Source organism: Melopsittacus undulatus, chromosome 4 (assembly GCF_012275295.1).
Source record: "Melopsittacus undulatus isolate bMelUnd1 chromosome 4, bMelUnd1.mat.Z, whole genome shotgun sequence".
Lineage (NCBI taxonomy): Eukaryota > Metazoa > Chordata > Aves > Psittaciformes > Psittaculidae > Melopsittacus > Melopsittacus undulatus.
Window position 1 is genome coordinate 82,759,612 of NC_047530.1, and position 20,505 is coordinate 82,780,116.

A 20,505-nucleotide genomic window follows, 5' to 3' on the forward strand; every position below is an offset into this window, starting at 1 on the left:
CAGAAATAGTGTTAGATATTAATGAAGTTAAAGTGTTTAGTGTTTTAAGGCAGGCACCATTTTTCTGTAATTACTTTTTGGTGGGAACTGGGTAGTTAGTGCAACTTGGTCAGCTTTGAAAATGCTGGCCAAGCTGCTCTCTGTGATGGCAGCTTTGTGTGTATGGGTCTGTTAATGTCGCACAACTAAAAAGGAATTGTCTTTCACCTTAAATGACAAATATGGGGCCAGTGGTAGAAAACACTGTGTGAGGCTGAAGAAGTTACCAGGATGTGCATGCAAATGGGTTGTTCTAGTGTTCTCGGTGATCAAAACCGGCTCCCACTCACCAGCTATGCAATTGAAAATTGAGAATTAACCAGTCCTGATCTTCCTCATATGGCTTCTCTAGCAAAGGAAGATAGAGCCAGCTCTCTGAACTGCCTGCAATGGGAGCAGTTCAAAAGTAGCCTGGTGAGAAAAGGCGCAACTTTAGTTCTGTTATCTTCCTGGGTTTAGGCTGTTTCTTTCTTCCAGTTGAAAAATGGGTGGGATACAGGCAGAACAAATGACAAAAGAAGTCACGAAGCTCAGTGTAGACTTACTTGGTTCAGCCAGCTGCTATTGCTTAGATACCTGCTCTTCCCCTGCTTAACACAGCAGACTGGAACTGAGGGTTACATGGAGTGTAATAGGTTTTTTTCTTTATCAAGAACAAGCCCATACATCATGGTCTTTCACTGAAGTTAATTGCAGATTCTATCAGTTTAGTGCAGAGGATCCTTAAAATACATGTAACAGTAGCCTGCTGCATAGGCCTATGGAAAGACTATTAAGTGTTATCTCTTATTCTTCTGCAAACCAACAGCAGTTGGAGATGCAGCTGAAAGCTCAGCAGTAACTGAAACTTTAATGCAGCAGAACTTTATTGAGGATGTGATATCTAGATGTTTGCTGTCACTGGTAATAAAAGGAGCAAAACTAGTCAGGTGCTTGTGTCATTTAACTACATAGGTGTTTTCATTGCTCTAGCTCAAAGCTAACTTCTGCAACTGCAGTCGGCTCTTATTTAGCCTGTGCTGGGGAGGGGTTATCAGAACCTGATGTAACACTACTACTCTGGCATTTCAAAGGTAGCTACAGCTATTTTATCTGGACTGGAATTCTATACTGAAAAGGCAAATTTTCAGATATTTCTCTTCTGTTTGGCTATTAGCAACGTGTAATTCTGTTGGGAAATGTCATCATGGAAAATAAGTCTTTGTGGTGTTTTATGACTGCCACCATTTGGCTCATGCTTTGTTTCAGCAGCCCATCCTTCAAAAGCCGGAGAAAGGGGAGTTGAATGCTGTCCTCATCTGTCAGTGTGAGAGATGAGATGCCCACAGCCATGGCAAGAGGCTTCAGAGAACTGCCAAAACTCGTTTCATCTCCTGGGATCTCCCATGCGTTTTCTCTCCAGAGACGCAGGATGTCCTGCTGGCAGGTGATCCACAGAGGACGGTGGAAGATGGTGCCACTCTAGTCTGCACTTACTTTTATCCTCCTCCAAAAACTACACTGGAGAGTGTAATTGCTTTGCACATACGCATGGAGATGTACTAATTAGCATGGACTGAGCTTGTGTAGTTATAGCACATACTTGTATGGATACATTGGATTCACTTAAGTACCACGCCACTGGATACACCTGAGCATACTCAAGTGATGCGGGGTGGCAGTGGAGAGGTATGGTGCTGTGGATAGTGGTGGGATAAGAGCTTGGGCCTGGGCAGCTGTCTCAGAGGAGCTGTGCCACAGTAACATGGCAGGATGGTGGGGTAAAGATGGGCTTAATCAGACCTGCTGGATCTTGTGCCATTTGCACTGCTTATGCCTGAAACCAGCTCAAAAATAAGATGTAAAGCTCTGCAACCACACACCCCTCACCAAAGCCCAGCATCCAAATTTGCATGTGAAAGGCAGCACCTTTCAGGCCTGAAAGCAGGAAGCATTTTACAGTTTTCTGATTACTTGCTGGTGAAAACCACACCTTGTTTCCTTTATGAGACTGTTTATACCTAGATCCTGCATGTGACATGCCAAGCTGGAGGCATAAACAAGTAAGAGCAATGAAGGTAAGATACTGTTTTCAAGGTGAATGAGAGCACTCTTTCCAATCCAGGAAGCATGGGTAAGGGAAAAGAATCCTCTCCTCTAGCAAGAAGTGCTCCCCTGCTCTCTAGGAATGGCTTCCCCAACAGAAACCATGGGTACAGAGAGCTTTTAGGGAATCACAGGTGAGGGCTGAAGGGACCCACGCAGATGCCCCAGTGAACATCACTGTCCTTAGCTGGTTTTGGTGGGACCACCTTGTCTTCATCCCAGGCTCAGGAGGGTGACTGGTCTCTGGCACAACCCGGAGAGAGAGGATCCTGCTTGAAATTCAGGGTTTGTTAGCCCAGGGCCAGCAAACACAGAAAGGCAAGCAAGGCACCCCTAGCATTGCCTCTTTCATCTGCTAACCCGTAGAGGAGGACTGACACTTGCCAAACTTGACAACCGCAAAGTCATCAATCTTTTTAATTAGCCAATGCTATTTTTTCCCAACTTCCCAGCCTTCACCCTTTTTCTTTTTTTTTTTAGCCCAGTAATGCTCTCTGTTTTGAAGCCTTGTGTCTGGTGTTTGCAGATGAAGCAGCTTTTGCTTCTTGATGGTTCCCAGAAGTATTAAATTGATTTCTCTCAGGTTTTGGAGTGGGAGCTGAAGATACTGATTTTTGCAGAAACTAAGAAAAAAAAAAACACCTAAACCCAACCCTAAAAGCCTAAAGTGGTCTAAGAACAGGGAAACTGATAAAACATGTCAGGTCACAGTGCAACGGGAAATTAATAGAGCTAAAAATAAGCAGTAAATTGCCTTGAAAAGGATGCTCTAACTGCTGATAAAAGGCTCTTTAAATATATCAAACCCACAGAGGCAGTTTAGGAAATTGGTGGGATTGCTGATGACCAGGGTATAAAAAGAGCAGATGGGGATGATGAAGATGTAGCAGAAAAGCTCAGTGATTTGTCTGTGGCTGTTTTTGCAGCTGAAGCTGTTGGGGAGCTTCCCATATCTGTGACACTGCAGCAGGTCAGCTGTAGGAGCCAGAGATATCTGAAGTAAAAAGTTAACATGGAGCAAAGAGGTAGCAGAAGTAAAGGAAAGTAAGTGGAGTAACTAGGTAACAGGTAATATAAGGTCAAATAGATAAAGTGGCTGTTAATAAGTGACCAGGACTAGGTGGCACTGACCCAGGAAACCCAGAGGAGCAGCACAGCCCAGCGACAATGGGGGCTGCGGTACCCAGCTGTGCTCCCAGGCGCAACTAGCCCATCACACCCCATAGACTCACTTAGCCTTAGACTCAAGGTGGCAACCAAACACCCATCTGGGGGTATGAAAAGCTAAAGGACATCAATATAAAGCAGACACTAAAAAAACTATACAGGTATGGCTAGTGAACATTGTGCCACAGGGGTTACAGATGCTGTTATCTGCATGTTCAGAAAGAGATTAGGCAAATTCAAGGATGCAAATGCATGACAGAGGTGTGCCCTCTAACAACAGGATGAGAAAATGGCGATGCTGGAGGAAGGTGCTGTAGGAGCCAGGCCCCCAAGATAGTCCCTCATGTTGCAGACCTGGGAGCACAGCCTGGGGCTGGAGGGACAGCCTGGGACAGGGGATCGTTTATCACTTTCTGAACTCATGACTTGCCCTATTCAACGGCAATACAGTCTGAATGGTGATGTCTGGGGTGTGAATACATAGTTTGTTTTGTGTGCCCTAATTATGCCCAGGCTGTTCATAAACCATGGAGAGGAGGGTAAGGTGCCGTACCAGGGGCTTCTTACTGTTTATATAAAAACAGCCTTGTAAAAGAAACAAGGGGAAAATTTCACAAGCAGGTAACTCAGAAGAATGCAAAATGCTTCCAGCTTTTTAGCTGGAAAGGTGCTGCCTTCACACGCAAGCTCCAAAAAGCAACTTCTGGAGAGCAAAGTCTATACCTCTCTCCATGAAAAGTAAACCCAGAACAACAGCTCCCACCATCCCCTTCTTGGTGGAAGCAAAACAGTTTGCAAAGGAGCTGTGCCTCACTTGCTTCTCCCTGTCCCAGTCCCCTGGCAGTGTCCCCAGGCCCCTGGGGTGACCCCTATGGCACCTTCCAAGATAGGCAACATTAAGGGGAGCAGAGAGAAAATCTCTGCCCAGCTGTGGCTCAAACATTGTAGATTTCCCCAGGGGAGCTGGAAGACTTGCAAGGCCAGAAAGTGGAAAATAGGGCACTGAAAGGAATAAGCAGTTTTGCCCATTACTCCAGAGAGGGCTGTGGAGGGACCAGCATTGCTTTGTGGGGGCATCTATGGCAACCAGGCATTTTCTTTTTTTTTACCTAGCCTGTTCTGAAACACTAGTCCATCTGGTAGCACCCTGAGGGACATTCTTCCCAGCTGGGTTCCCAGTTTGGCTATTGCTTTGGCAGTACATTTTCCAAAGTGACATTAACAGCTTCCTAGAGTAATATCTGACATGTCTGGGTGGGGTGGAGAGGGTGAGGAAAGCTCTCAGCCCTCCTGAGATGGCTCCCCTACACCCTTGTGGGTGTCCTTGTTGCCTGCCCCATGCCAGCTGAAAAGCATCCTTAAACATTAGGGAATTTCTGCCTCTCCTTTCATCATGGATATCCTGATGTAGCTGGGGAAATAAAGTCTGCTGCTTAAATGAGACTTTGGAAAAGTGTCTTTCTCCAAAGTCTCTTATCCATAGAGAACCTTTCATGGGGTAAATAAGCCAAAAATTATAAAAAATGTTTCATACCTGGGACAGCCAACGAATTCAAGAGGTTATTACAGTGCTAAGGTACCTAATTCCCTCTCAAGCAGAGGAATGTTTAAATTGGTAGGAATCAGGGGTCAAGTCCAGGCAGGTATTTTGATGTCTAACTTGTACCGATATTAATGGGAATAGGGGTCCTTGGGGAGGAATTGTGGACCTGTGTCTGTATATCATTCCTAGAAATGAAGCAAGGCTTGTGTTGCACATATGTAACAGTATGTTATTATTCTTCTCAAAGCAAGGTCTTTCCTTGTAGACTTTCCATCATTTCTCAACTGCTTTGTCCTTCCAAGGCTGGTGTGAACAGGCTCTGCAGCAAGCTCATGCTGGGCAGAAACCATTTACCAGAAAAATAAGCAAAAAACCAGAGCGCAGTGATTTATTTCAAGTAGTGATTAAATAGCCAAGTGTCGGCTGAGATTTGAAAAAGCTGCATGGGGCATTGGAGGCTCAAACCGCATAGATCTAGGGTGAATTTCTCAGAAAACCATTCATACCTCCAGAGCTCTCAGCTCACTCAGGCACCTGGGACCTCTGTTCAGGGGGAATTTTGCCAGAGATCTGAGTGAAGCCGAGCCTAGCTGGCTCTACCTGCTAACATCTTAAATAATATTTAATGATGTTACCCCCAGATGCATGCACACAGGGAATCTCTTCAGGCTTTCCATTTATGAGAAACCTTCTGCTAAGTGCACCCAATAAGTACTGCCAGCTTTTGTGGCTGTCCCTGAGTACTAATCAAAATGGGTCCAGTTTATTTGAGGCAAGGTCATAGAATCATAGAACAGTTTGGGTTGGAAGGGACCTTCAAAGGCCATCTAGTCCGACCCCCCTGCAATAAGCAGAGACATCTCCAACTAGATCAGGTTGCTCAGAACCACATTCAGCCTGCCCTTCAATGTCTCCAGGGATGGGGCATCCAGCACCTCCCTGGGCAACCTGTGCCAGTGTTTTATCTAGATCAGGTTTTTACCAGTGTTTTACCACCCTTGTAATTTTTTTCCTCCACATCCATCCTGAATCTCCCCTCATTTGTTTAAAACCACCCCCCTTGTCCTATCGCAACAGGCACTGCTAAAAAGTCTCTCCCCAGATGTGCAGGAAGAGAGAATATTGAATGCACCGTGCAAGGCGGTAGAGACGGACCTTCAGGCTGTCAAACCCTCCTCCTGCTCCCTCCCCTCTGCGACTTGGAAAAGTCTCTGGCCACAAGATGGAGCTGGCTCTTTGCTTTTGCAGGAAAGGCAAAATGTTTTAATGAGCACATTTTACATGGAGCTAACCATTAACAGAGACCACAGTCAGCTTTCCAGTGAGCTGCTAATTTTTAACTCTCTCCTGTGTCGCAGCCTTGGGCATCCTCATGCCTGTCTGATGGCATGCTTCTTAACTCCAGGGACTGGGGCATATTTGTAGAGGTGGTTTATGGCTGGAGACATTCAACACCCATTTTGCTTCAGTATGTCAGTGAGCCCCTCCTGAAAACAGCCATTCAGGCAGCCAAGTGGCCCGCAGCGTGCGCCGAGAGCTGTAGAAACAACAAAACTTGTGAAGTTTGGGCTTCCTCCACCATCACTGTTTGAAAGACTCAAGTTTATGCACCTTAGAAGCGTGAGGAAAATCTCCCCTGTGTACCTCCCTCGCTTTCCAACTCAGCAGCTCCAGGCATGGACTTGCGCAGAGATTTATATTGAACCCTTCCCTTTTTCATGTAGGAGAGGGACAAAACTTGGCAAGACAACTTTAGGTGCCATTCTCTACTTCCCAGAAGATCAAGAGTTAGGTAATTGCTCTTGAGTAGCTGAGAAGAGAGGGTGGCCCTCAGATGGTAAACACAGATATTTTTATATCTATTTTTGTAGCAGGCAGCCGCAACATGCACTACCTCTTTAGCAGGAGGATAGCACATAAGAAAGGATGATATTCGTGATTGCCATTTTTTGGCATGTGGTCGTTGTCTCTTACTGACAAGAATTTTTTGTGGATTCGATTTTTTTGTAGTTTTCATGGAAAAATCAAGAGACAAAGTTTTGCCATGTTTGGGAAAACCCCAGCTGCCAGGTCTGTGGGCTGGCATAGGGGGAAGGCAGCATAAGGATGGCAAAACTGCACAGTGCCTGTGTCTCTCTGTGTCCTCACTTGCCGTCACAGTGCAGCCAAAAGGATCTGGCAAACAGCATGGTAAGGAACTGGAAAGGAAGACAAAGTGCTTTCCTAGTTCACAAATTGTTTGTAATGTGGTGAAGACTCCCAAGGTTCAAAAAAGTTTGTGTTTTTTTTCATATCCCTGATCTTATGCCCCAGTTTGACCCTAGCTCCCCCCAAACTCTTTTTTATTAAAACCTTATTTCAGCCCAGCTTCATCATCATCATATAGGTTCCAGTTTTGCACATCTTTTGTTGTTTGGAGAGCTGCTTGGACCAAAGGACTGAGGGGCATTAAGGATATGCTGCATGCTGGTGATGCCCAAGGCCAGGCTGCATCTGGATTACTTGTCCAGCCATCACCAGCTTCACTCTGACTTCTGGAAACAGGTAATCTTAGCTGGTCTTTCTGGCACACTAGAGAGCTGTGTCTGAGATCCTTTGGCTTCTGAACTTACTGCAGACACAGTGGTTGAATGAGTTATATCCAACAATGAAGTTATCATGAGTTACCAGTGAGGAGACGTCTCTTCCAGATGGAAATGCTAGTAAGTTGCAACCCTAGTGTGACAGAGTCTAGAACTGGGAGAAAGCTGGAGATGTCCCAGGATTTTACTGCAGAATCAAGTGAAAATTTTGTGAAACATTAAAGCAGAGGTGGTGTGTCACCCTGAAACAGGCTGTGGCCATGGGCTGGGGCCCTGGGACCAGCATTTTGATCAGATTGGTGCAGAAAAAGGAGTAATCATTGAAGATTTAGAACCTCTTCAGTGCCATGGTAGACATCTAGACATGACTCAGATGCTTTTATCCACCCTTCCTGCCACGAGAAAGATACGATAATGAAAACCTATCTTTAAACCACCCGAAGTATCCCTGATAAAGCATTTTATTTGTTTTGACTGATGATAAAGGAGCCAAAGAACTATCTTGCAATTGCACCACTTGCAAATGCGTGCTTAGGTCAGGCACACTGGGTTTATGTCCTGCTTTGACCATAGCTTAAAAATGCAAGTGATAACAATGCAAGCACAAAGATCAGGCATTTCCAGCCCAGGGGTTTTCCTCTCCCTGTTCCAGCAGAACCGTGCAGCAATACTCAAACCCAAGTTCAAGGGTCTCTGTGGCACCAAAATACTTAAAGGAGTCCGAGAGATCTTAGTCCCATCCAGAATGGCATTCTGTATACAGGAGAAATGATGGTCAACAGAGAAAAGACATGAGTAGTGCTGACGGCTGTTCCTGGAGATCAAGAGTGACTTTGTTGCAGTTCATCCTTTCACAATTCCCAGAAGATAGAGATCTTCATTAGGTTCCCATCCCAAAATTGTGCTGCTGCCTCAAACTCTTCTGCTGGTTTCTATGATCCCTTTGTCTTTAATCATCTTGTTAACACACAGGCAATAAGAGGTTTTTTTCTCAGTCCCTTATTCAGCACAAGATAATCTCAGGAGGAAGATGAAGAGTTTATCTGGTTTCATGCATGCAGGCAATCTTCTTCTTGGGTACCTACTGCCACCTCATTCTTGACTCCAAAAAACTAGCCAGAACATCATTTCAGAGCACTCACCATCAGCACGCAGGGAGGATTTACACAAAAAGCCTCTCTGAGGACCTCATTTCAGGCCATACAATGCCTCTGGTGATGTTCAATTTCTTGGTCCCTGGCTAACCTCAGAGACACAAGGCTGCCTGCTTCTCCGGAGCTGAGCTGCCCACCTCATGATGGGCATCCCCCATGCTCAATCACCACAGAATCTCCCTCTTCAGCTTACAGCTGCTTACTTGGTCATCAGTGCAATTGCATCCCCTTTTGCTGCTGCATGGGGAGGCAAGAGTGTACTTCTGGCTTCAGAAAAGGGTATTAACGTAGTCCTTATTGGGGAAGTCACAGTACTTCATCCCCTGAAGCTCTGGGAAATCTTTCCCTGTAAAGCCTTAGCCCACACTGTAGTCTGTTGGTCATCTACTGGGATGAGATATATGTGATGTCTCACAGACATGTATCTGTGGGACCTTCACGAAGGTTTGGCTTGAAAAATACAATAATAAGAGTACATGACTGATAGCAAATGCTGAGCACTGACAATAGCCTGTGATTCAAAACTGTGTAGTAGCAGCTCCTGACCTGCCTTTGCTCAGGGGTTTCTCATGGGGGCTGTAGGGTGAGGTCAGCCTGTGTATCAGGTTCTTGCAGCAGTGCCACAGGCACCCATGGAAAGCAAGGGCAGGTGCTCAACCTCTTATGAGCCTAGCTAAGTATAACTGGTGACTGGTGAGCTCCTATGCCTCTCCTGGCTCTAGTCCTTCTGCAGAATATTCCTTCTGAAAGTCATCCTCCTCTTCCTCAAGTCCTCTTCCCTGCTACTCTAGCTGAGATGCCACAGCCAAGTTTCACAAGGTGGTTTTCTTCCCTCCAAGTAGTTTCTTCCTCCCCTGCTTTTCCTTTCTTCCTCGTGTTCACTTGTCACTTGCTCCTATGCATCTGCTCCTTCCCCCCGTATTGTCCAGACAGCATGGCAGGACACAGGGATGAAGGATGAGGAATGAGACAGGTGGGACAAGGGATGGGGGTCTCCCTGCTCCTAAGACCAGGGTGATTAAAGCTCTCACACACAAGTTTGTCTAGGTATGTTTGTACATGTTGTGTCTCAGGGTACTTGATCATGGCCAGAAGATCTGAGAAGGGATTTCTAGGTCTATATGAGGGTACTCTGATCATTAAGGCTTACATCAGGTACTTTATCTCATTCAGATGCAGGTTCTGCATTTCATTTTCTTTCTTTTCACAGAAATACTAAAAATAGACCACAGAGGAAGACCCCACTTTGAAGTCCCTGCACACCACATCATGCATTTCCAGGTCAGTCAGTCACAACCTGAGCAGTATTAGTCTTATTATTAATAAGGGATGATGGGATGCACCTTATCATGCTCTTGGGATAGGAAGGAGAGCTGATGCTGCTCCTTTCCCCACACACAGCCATCAGCTTGAGAGGAATGTGTAGGTCACAGCCTGGCCCACGCACCACATTCCTACCACAGCAGCATTTTTGGTGAGGCATTTAGTAATATTTTTGTTCTCTTTGCAAACAGTATTGCACGGCTCCTACAGGCACAGGAGGAGTCACTCTGATCTAGCAGCACCAGGTCAGCTAAAATGTTACAACTTTTGTAGCGGGTATTTCCTAAGACAGCAAATAGTCACTTTAAATCCAAACTGGTATCTCCTAGGGGTATGGAGAGGCTGAAGAAATCACCGAGGTTTATGAAAGCAGCGTTGGAAGTAGTGCAAATAAGGGGAAATTTTGGCAGGTGGCATTACAGTTTATCATTTCTTTCTGACAACAGCAAAGCAACATATTGGATTGAGAGCATGTGCTTTAAGCAATATCTAACAGTGAGATCTAGTAGACATTATGCTACAGTGGCATGAAGGTCTGCAGGCCACGGGTAGTTAACTGTTACTATAAATTGCCTTTAAAATCAGTGATCAGCTGTACAGTTGATTTATGATTTCTTTTAAAAACAGAATGGAAATCTCCCTACCAACCCAAACACAGTCGTAAATCTGCCATTTCCTTTAGATCTGTAGTGTTGACGTCCCATCCCACCAGGGACAAGCAGTGGGTGTGTGGGAAATGCCAAAAAGCCGGCAGGCAGGGCAGTGCTGCCTGGATGCCCTTGCTCAGAGAGTCCTTTAACAGATGGCCACAGCTTGTTTGCACAGAGAAAATCTCTGAAGCAGGAAAATGCCATGTAAGAGCAGCCACTGACCCGTGGGGAAATGGGTGCAAGCCCTGCTGTGAGCCAGGAGAGGAGGACGCACATTACTGATGTGCCTCTGGATACCTACGCATGTGTGTCATCTGTGTGTCCATGTGTCTGTGCACACTGTGCACGTCTGCCCATAGATGCGTGTTGGGGTGTCCCCTGTATGCGCACCTCTGTGTGTGTGTCTGTGAAAGGTATGCACGTGTGTGTGCACATATGCAGGCATCTGTGGGCAGGTCCACGCATGCATGTGTGTGTATGCAGGTGGGTGTATGCATCTGCGTGCATGGAATGTGCATGCATGTATATATGTGATGCAGGCACGCACGTACGCGTGCGACTGTGTGTGCCTATGTAGTCCGTGTGTGTGCCCGTCCCTGTGAACACACATCCACACGTGTGCGTGGGCCAGGCCGTGCCGGCCTGTGCCCGCTCCGCGGGACGGGGTTCCGCCTCCCTGCGCGGCGGGGCGGGGAGGTGGCAGCGCACCCCCGGGAGCGGGACCGGCGCACGGACACACACACAGACACGCGTCCCATTCCGTCCCGTCCCGTCCCGTCCCGTCCCGTCCCGCCGCCGCCCCCGGGGCCGCTCCGCGGCGCCGCCCCCGCCTCCTCCTCCGCCGCCGCGGCTGCACAAAAGGCGGCGGGGAGGGCCCGGCCGGGAAGGGCTGCCCGGCCGCCCCGGCCGCCCGGACTATGCCCCGCCAAGGGGGGCTGCCGGCCCCCGCCGCCGCCCGCCGGCCCCCCCCGCTCCTCTTCCTCCGCCTCCTCCTCCTGGCCGCCCCGCTGCAGCCCGGCAGAGGTAAGGGCCGCTCCGCTCCGCTCCGGGCCCTGCAAACGCCTCCCCGGAAGGCGGATTATCCCCCAAACCCACTGCGGTGCACTTTTGTTGCGGGATGTAGGTTTTCCTCTTCTCTTTCCCCTTCTTCGCCTGCCCCAGTCCCGCTCTCAGCGCCTCGCGCTCTGCTTCGCGTGCGCGCCAGTTTGTTCCCTCTCCAGCCCCGGTGCCGGCGGGACGCAGCGCGCTGCCCCCCCGCCCTGCGGGAGGCCGGTGCCGGGGCTCTGCGCTTCCCCTCTGGGCCCGGGCAGCGCCGGCGGGCTGCATCTCGCACACCCCCGCCAGCCGTGCCCCATGTTGTGGGTCGGGGGGACCCGCTCTTCAGCAGCGCATGGACCGCATCCTTGGGTGTTGCTGGGCAGGATCTGACACCTTCGTGTTAAAAAGCGTGGGGCAGCTATATACACACTTCTGTCTATGTATATACTTTAATGGAACTACCTATAACCACTTCTATTCAGGGAAAAGCACTTCCCTGGGATGTTTGAGCAGTGTGTATTAATTGATTAGATGAGGGAGAGCAGCAGAAAGCCACAAGCCTTTGCCAGGGACCAATCTCTTCGCTTTCACCTTATCGTTCCCTCACTCTCATCTCACACTGTTTCCCCCAGTATCTATTGCTGCCGGGGAGTGATCCTTGTCCCCCGTGGGGATGCTCTCACGGCTCCTGGACGCAGTGTGGTTTGTGACTCTGCTTAAGCCGCACAGGAAACCCGTTTCCTCTCCTCTCTCAACACTTGGGGAAACTTTTTTATACGAGGGATGCGCACCAAATGCCGAAGTCCTCCATTCTGGTACTTGCTCTCAGTGCTCAATGTTCTCATGAGTTATCTTAAGGAGAGGGTCACATTGCAGAGTGCTGTGACGTGATTGCAAAAAGCTCAGAACATGCTTTCTTGGCTTTTTTTGATTTATTTCTTTTGTAACTTTGATCTTTAGAATTGATGGCTCAAGAGTGCATCAGATCATCCCAAGGATGAGGCTTTTTGAATGCTTATTGCATTTCTTATTATATCAATAAAATGAGGGGTTTTTTTCACACTTAGCTATAGAAAAAACAAAGTACATCACTTTTTTTCTTTTCTTTCCTCCCAAGCAAGCCAGTACATTCATCTCAGTTTGAGGAGCTGCCCAAACTAGGATTTCCTGCAGAACAGGTTTAAAATGAGGTCTGATTTACTCATAAAGATGCCTCGAGCATCTTTATAAGTAAATTTATTAAGTACCTTTCACAAAAGTTTCCTATCTTGCTCTGCATCAGTAGTTTGATGTATCAAAATCTCAGCTGTATAATGGGATGCACTGTATTCCTCTTCTTTGCTGGGCTCTCTTGCAGCTCAGCCCAAGGGAGAGGTGTTGTCTGGAGACTCCTTTTGTCTCAGTTTTGTGGTGGATACTGTTCTGCAAAACTAAACAGGGTGCAGATCTTGGAGCGCGGTGGCATCAGTGTGATAGACCTGGGGTACTGAGCTCAGCAGTCCAGGAGGGGTGGGTTATTTTCCTCCAGAGTAATCCAAAGTAAATCCTGGATGGAATTTTCCCCATTATAAGAAGTTTAGTTGATGTTCAGGAGTGGTTTCATTGAATGTATCAGAATCAAAGAGCAGACTGGATTTCTTCCAGTCTTACCAGGTAACTTGCCCTGGCATCTGGAAGGATCTGGACCAGCATGAGCATCTTCAGGTCCTTCCTTTGCCCAGTTCAGGAAAGACCATTCTGAATGGCACAGCAAAGACTCGCATCTGGAAAATCCTGGTTTTAACTCCAACCCCAAAAGCTCAGATTTCAGTCCAAAATCAGGGGGCTTCACAAAATTCTGTTTTCACAACAATTCTGGAAACAGTTTGGTATTGCTCCAAAGTGGAAAGAAAAGCATACTTGGAAACTTCAAAAGCTGCCACTGAGAGGAATGTCACCCCATGGCTGGCCACAGGAGCGTGGGCTGCTTTGGTCATGGTAGCGGGTGGAAGGAGGAGACTTTGGATTTCATTCAGGTATTACTGTTACTAAGTAAACTCTCAAAAATCCAGCAGTCATGAACGGAGGTAAATATTATGCTATTTCCATGCAGATGGGCAAGTGGAGCTGTGGGAGAGCCAGGGCTGGGTAGCCAGGCTATGAACACAAGTGTTTGCTTTATGAAGCCCATTATTTTTGCTGTGTTACCCTGTGCACGATGGCCGGAGCAGCAGCTCTTGAGGAGAGGCTTTGGGCTGTGTTGTAATGTGTGCTAGTGTTAATCTCAGTCAAACAAGTTACATTTTGTTTTATATTACCTGTTTGTATTTTGAGCTCTTGCAACATCCAGGGGCTGGAATATAACTTCTGAATGTGAACAAGTAATGAAATGCCTGGCTACATGGTAACAGCCAGCAAAAAAATAAATGCCTAAGGAGGCTCTTGTTCAGTGTGAATGGGCCCAAGCAGCCCATCTGAATGAGAGCCATAGCGAATGTCCAGGACATTGTGCTCCCGGGTTAGAGTTAACCACCTTGCTGGCAGCAGAGACCCATCAGTACAGGGCTCTGACACGGTCATGCCTTAGCCATGACTGAGAGTTACTGACAGGACCTACTTATCCTCTTTTTGCTTTTAGCCTAAGGCATGCTAAGTTTTCCTCCAGCTGTCCAGCTTGATTCACTGTTTCCTGCGCTCACAGCCCAGCCCCATATGGGAATGACCCAGGCAGCCACCACTTTTCATTTTCGGTGTAATAATCACATGGGATACAGCAAAAAAAAAACCTTTCTCCAAAGGTCTTCGGGCAGAAAGTTTTTAGGACAGGAGAAAACTCCATGTGGCTCTTCAGCAGCCATTGGCAAATCTGCACAATCTGCAAGTTACACCCAGCAGCAGCATGGTGCTTTGGTATCCGCAGATGCAACTGGCTGAAAATAGAGGCCTGACTATGCTTTTATTGACATTTGGGTTGGAAAAAATAGCAGACAGGGAGCTCAAGCCAGAGGCGTTTCATTGGGAGTGTGCAGCCTCTGTGCTGAATCCTCAGTTGAAGATCTGTTTAATCAGTTATTGACAGTAGAAGTTAATAGCTGCAACCGGGAGAGCCGAGGCATCGGTGGTATCGAAGGGCACATTCATAGCCGCAGGCATGCTTAAACAAACTGCTGCATTCAAAGCCAATACCATTGATGTTTGCTTCAGCTTAACTTGTGTGGTTCCACTTCATTTTTAAAGCCCAAACTTTTCAATTGTGGATTTTGCAAGAGAAAATTGTTCTTTACCCCTTGTGTTGCTGGACACCAGCAATCCAGGAGCAAAGAGCATCACCACTGCCCTGGTTGCTGCTGCCTTGTCTGGTGCATAGCCCCTGCCAGCATCACAGGCAGGGAGAGCCCTCAGCTGCAGCGTGGTGTCTTCCACCCCAGCCAGCCTTGGATGTGCCCCAGTGCAAACATGCTGCCCAGTTTAACCTGGGTATCCTGTGGAGATAATACTTATAATAAATGAAAAGTAATTTACTGTAACAAATCCACTATGGAAACCACCCATGTGGAAGAGGGAGATGAGTATCTTCCAAAGCTGCTTTAAGATGAATATTGTGGGGAGGGGTGCCTCATGTATTCAGCTGGAAAAATTGAGAAGATGTTCCCAGTGTGACTTTGAAAGTTGGTATCTTGGAATGATTTTGAACAGCCACCTCCATATTTCAGGCTGGTCAAACACCTATTGCCTTCTGTCTACAGTGATTGAAGCATTTTGTTAGGAAGATGAATAGTTGAACTCTTTTATTAACCAGAAATCATTGAAAAAAAGAAGGAAGAAAAACCACCAGAGTAATATTTTAGAGGTTCTCAGCCCCCCAACACAGGTTTCTGTCCTTTTCATTTTTCTTAGGAAAGGAAAAGAAAGCAAGACTTTCTTGCAGGTGAAGAGAGATTTATGCCTTCTCCTGCCTTTTAAGCTCCTGGGATATCCTTTGCTCTTGTCTGAACTTACAGTATGTTTAATGCTGAGAATATCTCAGAAACCCCTTGAACACTGTTTTGCAGTGCAGTCCAGCCCACCCTGTTCTTTGTTGTTCTCTCTCGCTTGAAGGTCTCAATCTGTGTACCAGTGGAAGTGCCACATCCTGCGAAGAGTGTCTCCTCATCCATCCCAAGTGTGCCTGGTGCTCCAAGGAGGTAAGTGGGCAGACTTTGCTTGTCTTGCATACTCTCTGTAACACAGGAAGGGAGCCATTCTGCCTGACTGTTCCATGCCAGAAGGGGTGGATGAGGGCAGTGGGTGATCCATGCTAAGCATATTTTGGGTGTATGTGACTACTCAGCTCTTTGACACCACAGGAATTAAGTCTCTGACCCTGCTGGCCCTTTCGCATCCTCAACAGAGCAGCACTGTTCCTTGGGTCCTTCCATCCCTTCAATTACCTTCTTGTTTTTGGTGGGTGCTGGGACCCTGCATGTTGCAGGGAGCCTTGCTTGAAAGCTCTCTCCCTAAAACGCCCTAAGCCCCCAGCTGATGTCACGCTAAATGTCCCTTGCTGTGTGGCCTGGCATGGCACAGGTTGTCTGTAACAAAGATGATTCTCTTTTCTGAATCTGTTGTGTCATTCTTGGGGCTGACCATGCTTCTGGCATCCGTGTCATGGTCTGATAATGAGTTACACAGCTCAACTGCATGCTTCAGGGTGACAATGTGTCCTTATATTGGTGCTGAAGCTTCTTGCCTGTAATTTAATTTGGCTTTCTTGGTTTGTGATAAATTGGAAATGTCTTTCCCTGCTTCCTAAGGACTGCTTATGAGTTTAGGTATACATATATATCTTATCAAATACACATCTTACCATGTAATGATTTCTGGAGAACAAGGTGTGTGAAAGACCTGATAATGTCTGATGCATAGATGCATAGTGCCTGTGTCTGTCCTAAGTATTTAAGAGAGAACTGTGGATGCTTACAGAGGTACGGAAAGACCCTGCCTACTTGCAACACAGGTACTGTGCCAGGAACCAGCTTTGGGCTGTGAGAAACCCCAGAGCAGTGAATGATATTGAACCTCTAGACAAGCATGGCTGGCATGATGCTTTCTTATTTCATGCTGACCCTTTTTCCCCTACTGTGGCTGTCCCAGTGCAGTTCTGGGGGAGGTAAGCTGTGGGGTTCAGCACACACTGAACCTTCCAGCTATAGCTGGTGATGCTGAGCCGAGGATGTAGGTGATGTCCGCGTGCCCTTCTGATGCTGCCATCCTTCCTCCTGCCAGCTGCGTCCCCCCAGGGTGGAGGATGGGGATGGAGACGGGCATAAGGCCAGGGGTGTCCCAAGCTCCATGATTTGGCTGCACTTCAGGAGATACCCCAGCCTCTGATCCTTCAGGTCTATTTACTGGATTTTCACTTAACTTGTAAGCACAGCTGCAGCTCTCCAAGAAAAACCTCCTAATGCTGCTAGCACCATGCTACCTGACAGTGTGATGGCTTTCATGGGGGTTTTCACAGCAAGGCGAATGATGTGGAGAAGGGAAAGGATAAAGCAATAGATCCTGCTTTTGAGACATCTTGTGAACAGCTGTAAGTGCTCCTCTTGCAGCCAGCTCATCTGCGGTGGTGAGATTGGATCCAGGAACGCTGGTATTAAGCTATGGGTACCCAATAGCTTGTCTTTTTGTTTATTTTATTGACTTTTTTTTCTTCTTGGCATCAAAAGACAACTTTTAGCAAAATGCTGCCAGTAGAAATGTTTATCTGGTGGTCACTGTGACCACTAATTGTATGGCAGCTCATGGGACTGGCAGCCTGACTCTTATCTTGAAAACAGGAGAATTACCAAAAAAAAAAGGATATACTTCTAAATGGAACAGAGGGGCCAAGAAGGAAGATGGGTGTTTACAGGGAAGTGCTGTAATACTTCCTGACCTTTAGCCTGCAATAGCAATTTAAAAATACATTTCAAGGTGTTTTGTGCCAAGAGCTACATGTTTAGAAGCTGCTGTCCCCATTACATGCTGCATGCTAAAATTTAGCAAGTTCTTACTCTAATTCTGTAATTAATATTATTTTTTAGAATTTTTTGTTTGAAACCCATTCTTTAACTGAGATCATCAGGTGAGGTAATGGGATTGCGAAAGATATCGAGAGGTTTTCCGCTTCAAAAGTTTTAAAGTGACAGTATAAACTCTTAATTTCACAACCTTATTTCCCATCCCTCTGCTGCAGCTCAGTCAGGTATGCTTATTAAATTGCCTTTAGACTGCTTGCCCTAGCTATTTCCATTAGCTGTCATTTCCTATGTACGCTGCCTGGAAGCATTTATCCCAGTCAAATTCTATAGTTCTGCTGCTGTTTAAGTATCAGAGCTAAGACATAGGAGAGATTTCCACAGATGCTAGTTATGTTGGTTTAGAAACATGATCAGCTGATTAGTCTGCTCCCTTTGCATTTACTTAATGGGTTTGGGAGCAAATTGGGCCATTTGTTGTCATCTTTGTAGGCAGCAATTAATAACTTTATCAGGAAGTATATACAGTAGAAGTCGAAGTATATACAATGTAATTTTATATATATTATAATATGTGCATATATATTACATGTACAGGAAGTGTAAATACATTTATAATATCTATAAATAAAACATACTTACATATATCTTCCTTTGTATATATACCTTCTCATATATAATATTCCTTCCTTTGGGGAATAACATCACTTTGGGGTGCCATTGTACCCATTTATTGTCTCCCTGGGTGCCCAGGAATGCCAGTGTTGTGAGGGACCCCTCGGCTGTGGGAGAGGAGCAGTTTGAGCAGAAAAGCTAAGCTATTTCCCAGAGATGGTCCTGCTTCATGCAACCTCCTTCAAGACTGTATCCTTTTCCATCACCCTTTGCACTCCGGGATCCAGGCCCCATGTGACTGCAAAGGAGCAGAAAGTCTCAAGTGCACATGGACTGCAATTAGGGGTTAGGAGGGCATGAAAACAATTCTGTGGATACAAGGAGCCCTATCCCAATAGTTTTCCAAGTGGGATAAGGTTACTTGTATTCATATTACCTTGAATTGTGGGTAAGAGAATGTGTATAGATAAATGCTTACAGCAGAACAGTCAAGATGCTATAAATTTACAACTACCACCTACTAACCTGTTAGTACAGCGTGCATCATGTCCTGTTGGCTTGAATCAGCTTCTGTTCACTTCTGGTTGTGTTTGGCACCTCTGCTCCCATCCAAGAGCATGATGATGGATGAGTTGATGATAGCAGCTTCTGGTGTGTGGCAGCCCTGGAGCCCCCAGGGGCTGCTGAGCTAACCACAAGTCTTTGGGCTGTTGGAAATTTGGAAGCAGACCTCGAATCTGTTGTCCTGTGGAAGAATACCTTGAAAGGCAGGACTTAAATGAGGTGATCTGCTTAAATGTTACTTAAAAGAGGAGGTATGAATGTGTGGCCTTAACATTGCCTGAGCATGCCTTGAACACAGGACTGTCTGGGGCAAATACACAACTCTTGGAAAATGGAGACTGCTGAAGCCTTTCCATCTGTGCTGGAATCTGGGAAGGTTCCTCAGCTTCTCCTGCAAGCTACAGAAGAAGCTGGAAATGACTAGAAATTTCTGGCACACTGCTGGTGAGAGATTCTGGCTAGAAAATGCATGCTAGCCTGTGGGGTTGCTCTGTGGCAGCCTGGTTTTTGTGATGGGAGAGGAGGATGCTTGTGCTTTTCTTGCAGTGGCATCAGGTTGCCCAGGCTCAGCAGGGCTTACTGGGCTTGCTGGGGAGGGCAGGGGGCTCTGGATGTGGCTTCAGTGCTGTCCTTCGAGCTGCCAGTTGGGGTGTGATAAGCAGGTGGGGGATTTGCTGATGACAAACGCACCTGAGGTGGCTGCAGAGGGAATGCTCTCCAAAAAAGGATTTGGGAGTACCAGTACAGGGAGGGAAATTATGTCATTACATTCCTGTTACCTTTGTTTGCTGCTTTGAGGAGCAGCATACCAATGTGCAGAGGCTTCTCGTGTTCCTAAGCGTGTACACCGTGTGCTCATCCGTGTATTACCTAAGTGGCTGCATTTATGTGTGTACATGTGAAATAGAGATGCATGTTAATTAAACTGATTTTCCCTTTTTGATTAATAGAACTGAAGTTTCCCCAATGGCACCCTCTCTTTTCCATCAGGTTGGTTTTACCCCATCTCTATAATGTGTACTTGGAGAATAAGGAAGGAAAATAAAGGATGTTCCTAGAGGGAACATGTAAATCTTTTTTTTTAAATGTAGAAAGTAAGCATATTTCAGACTGAATTAGTGCAGAACTGGACTGATTAAAGCAAAAATGGTAGGGATGTATCTAGTCAGGTGTTAGATATAGTCTGTTAGATACAGTCGGCGCTATTCTCCATTTTTTTTAGCATGAACCAAGCAATTTGTCTTAAAACTGTCAAACTGATGAGCATGTAATTGTCACACTGTTGTCTCCATTCACTCCGCCTGCTTGTGTGCATTTGCTTTTGTGAGCTTGTTAGAGCAGAGGCTGGACTGCACAGTGCCCACTGAGCTGTGAACAGCTAATGTTACTAACAAGGTCTAGGTGGGATCTTCTTGAATCAGGGTTTTTCTGGGGCACAAGGCAGGGCTCAGGGTGGTTCCTGCTTGCCATGGGGTACCTGCTGCATATCTCACTGAAGCTGGCATGCAGAGAGTTGGTGGGTATTTGGGTGCACTTGAATTGCTTATCTAACTGTGATGTGTCCTCTGCTCAGGGGGATTTGGGGTTTGAACCAGTGTGCCACGTCTGAGCTAGTGTGGGGTTGCCTTGCGTCATGGCTGCTTGTGAATTGTTTGGACCTGCATGATACTCTTTACCCCTCAAAACTGTTCATGCTTTTTTCCTTTCATTCAACCTCCAGGAGCCCCAGTATTCTCTGTCACAGAAAACTTTGCACATGAGTTGGAT

At 46.6% G+C, this 20,505-nt stretch overlaps 1 protein-coding gene across 1 annotated transcript in view; it reads left to right on the forward strand.

The window, feature by feature from the left end:
- The first annotated feature begins 11,387 nt into the window (after positions 1-11,387).
- Positions 11,388-20,505, forward strand: part of ITGB5 (integrin subunit beta 5) — a 61,328-nt gene continuing 52,210 nt past the window's right edge. Inside the window, exons 1-2 of the mRNA XM_034061397.1 lie at positions 11,388-11,566; positions 15,659-15,744. Coding sequence (XP_033917288.1) covers positions 11,461-11,566; positions 15,659-15,744 — 192 coding nt within the window. The 5' untranslated portion in view covers positions 11,388-11,460. The remainder of the gene's footprint in view (positions 11,567-15,658; positions 15,745-20,505) is intronic.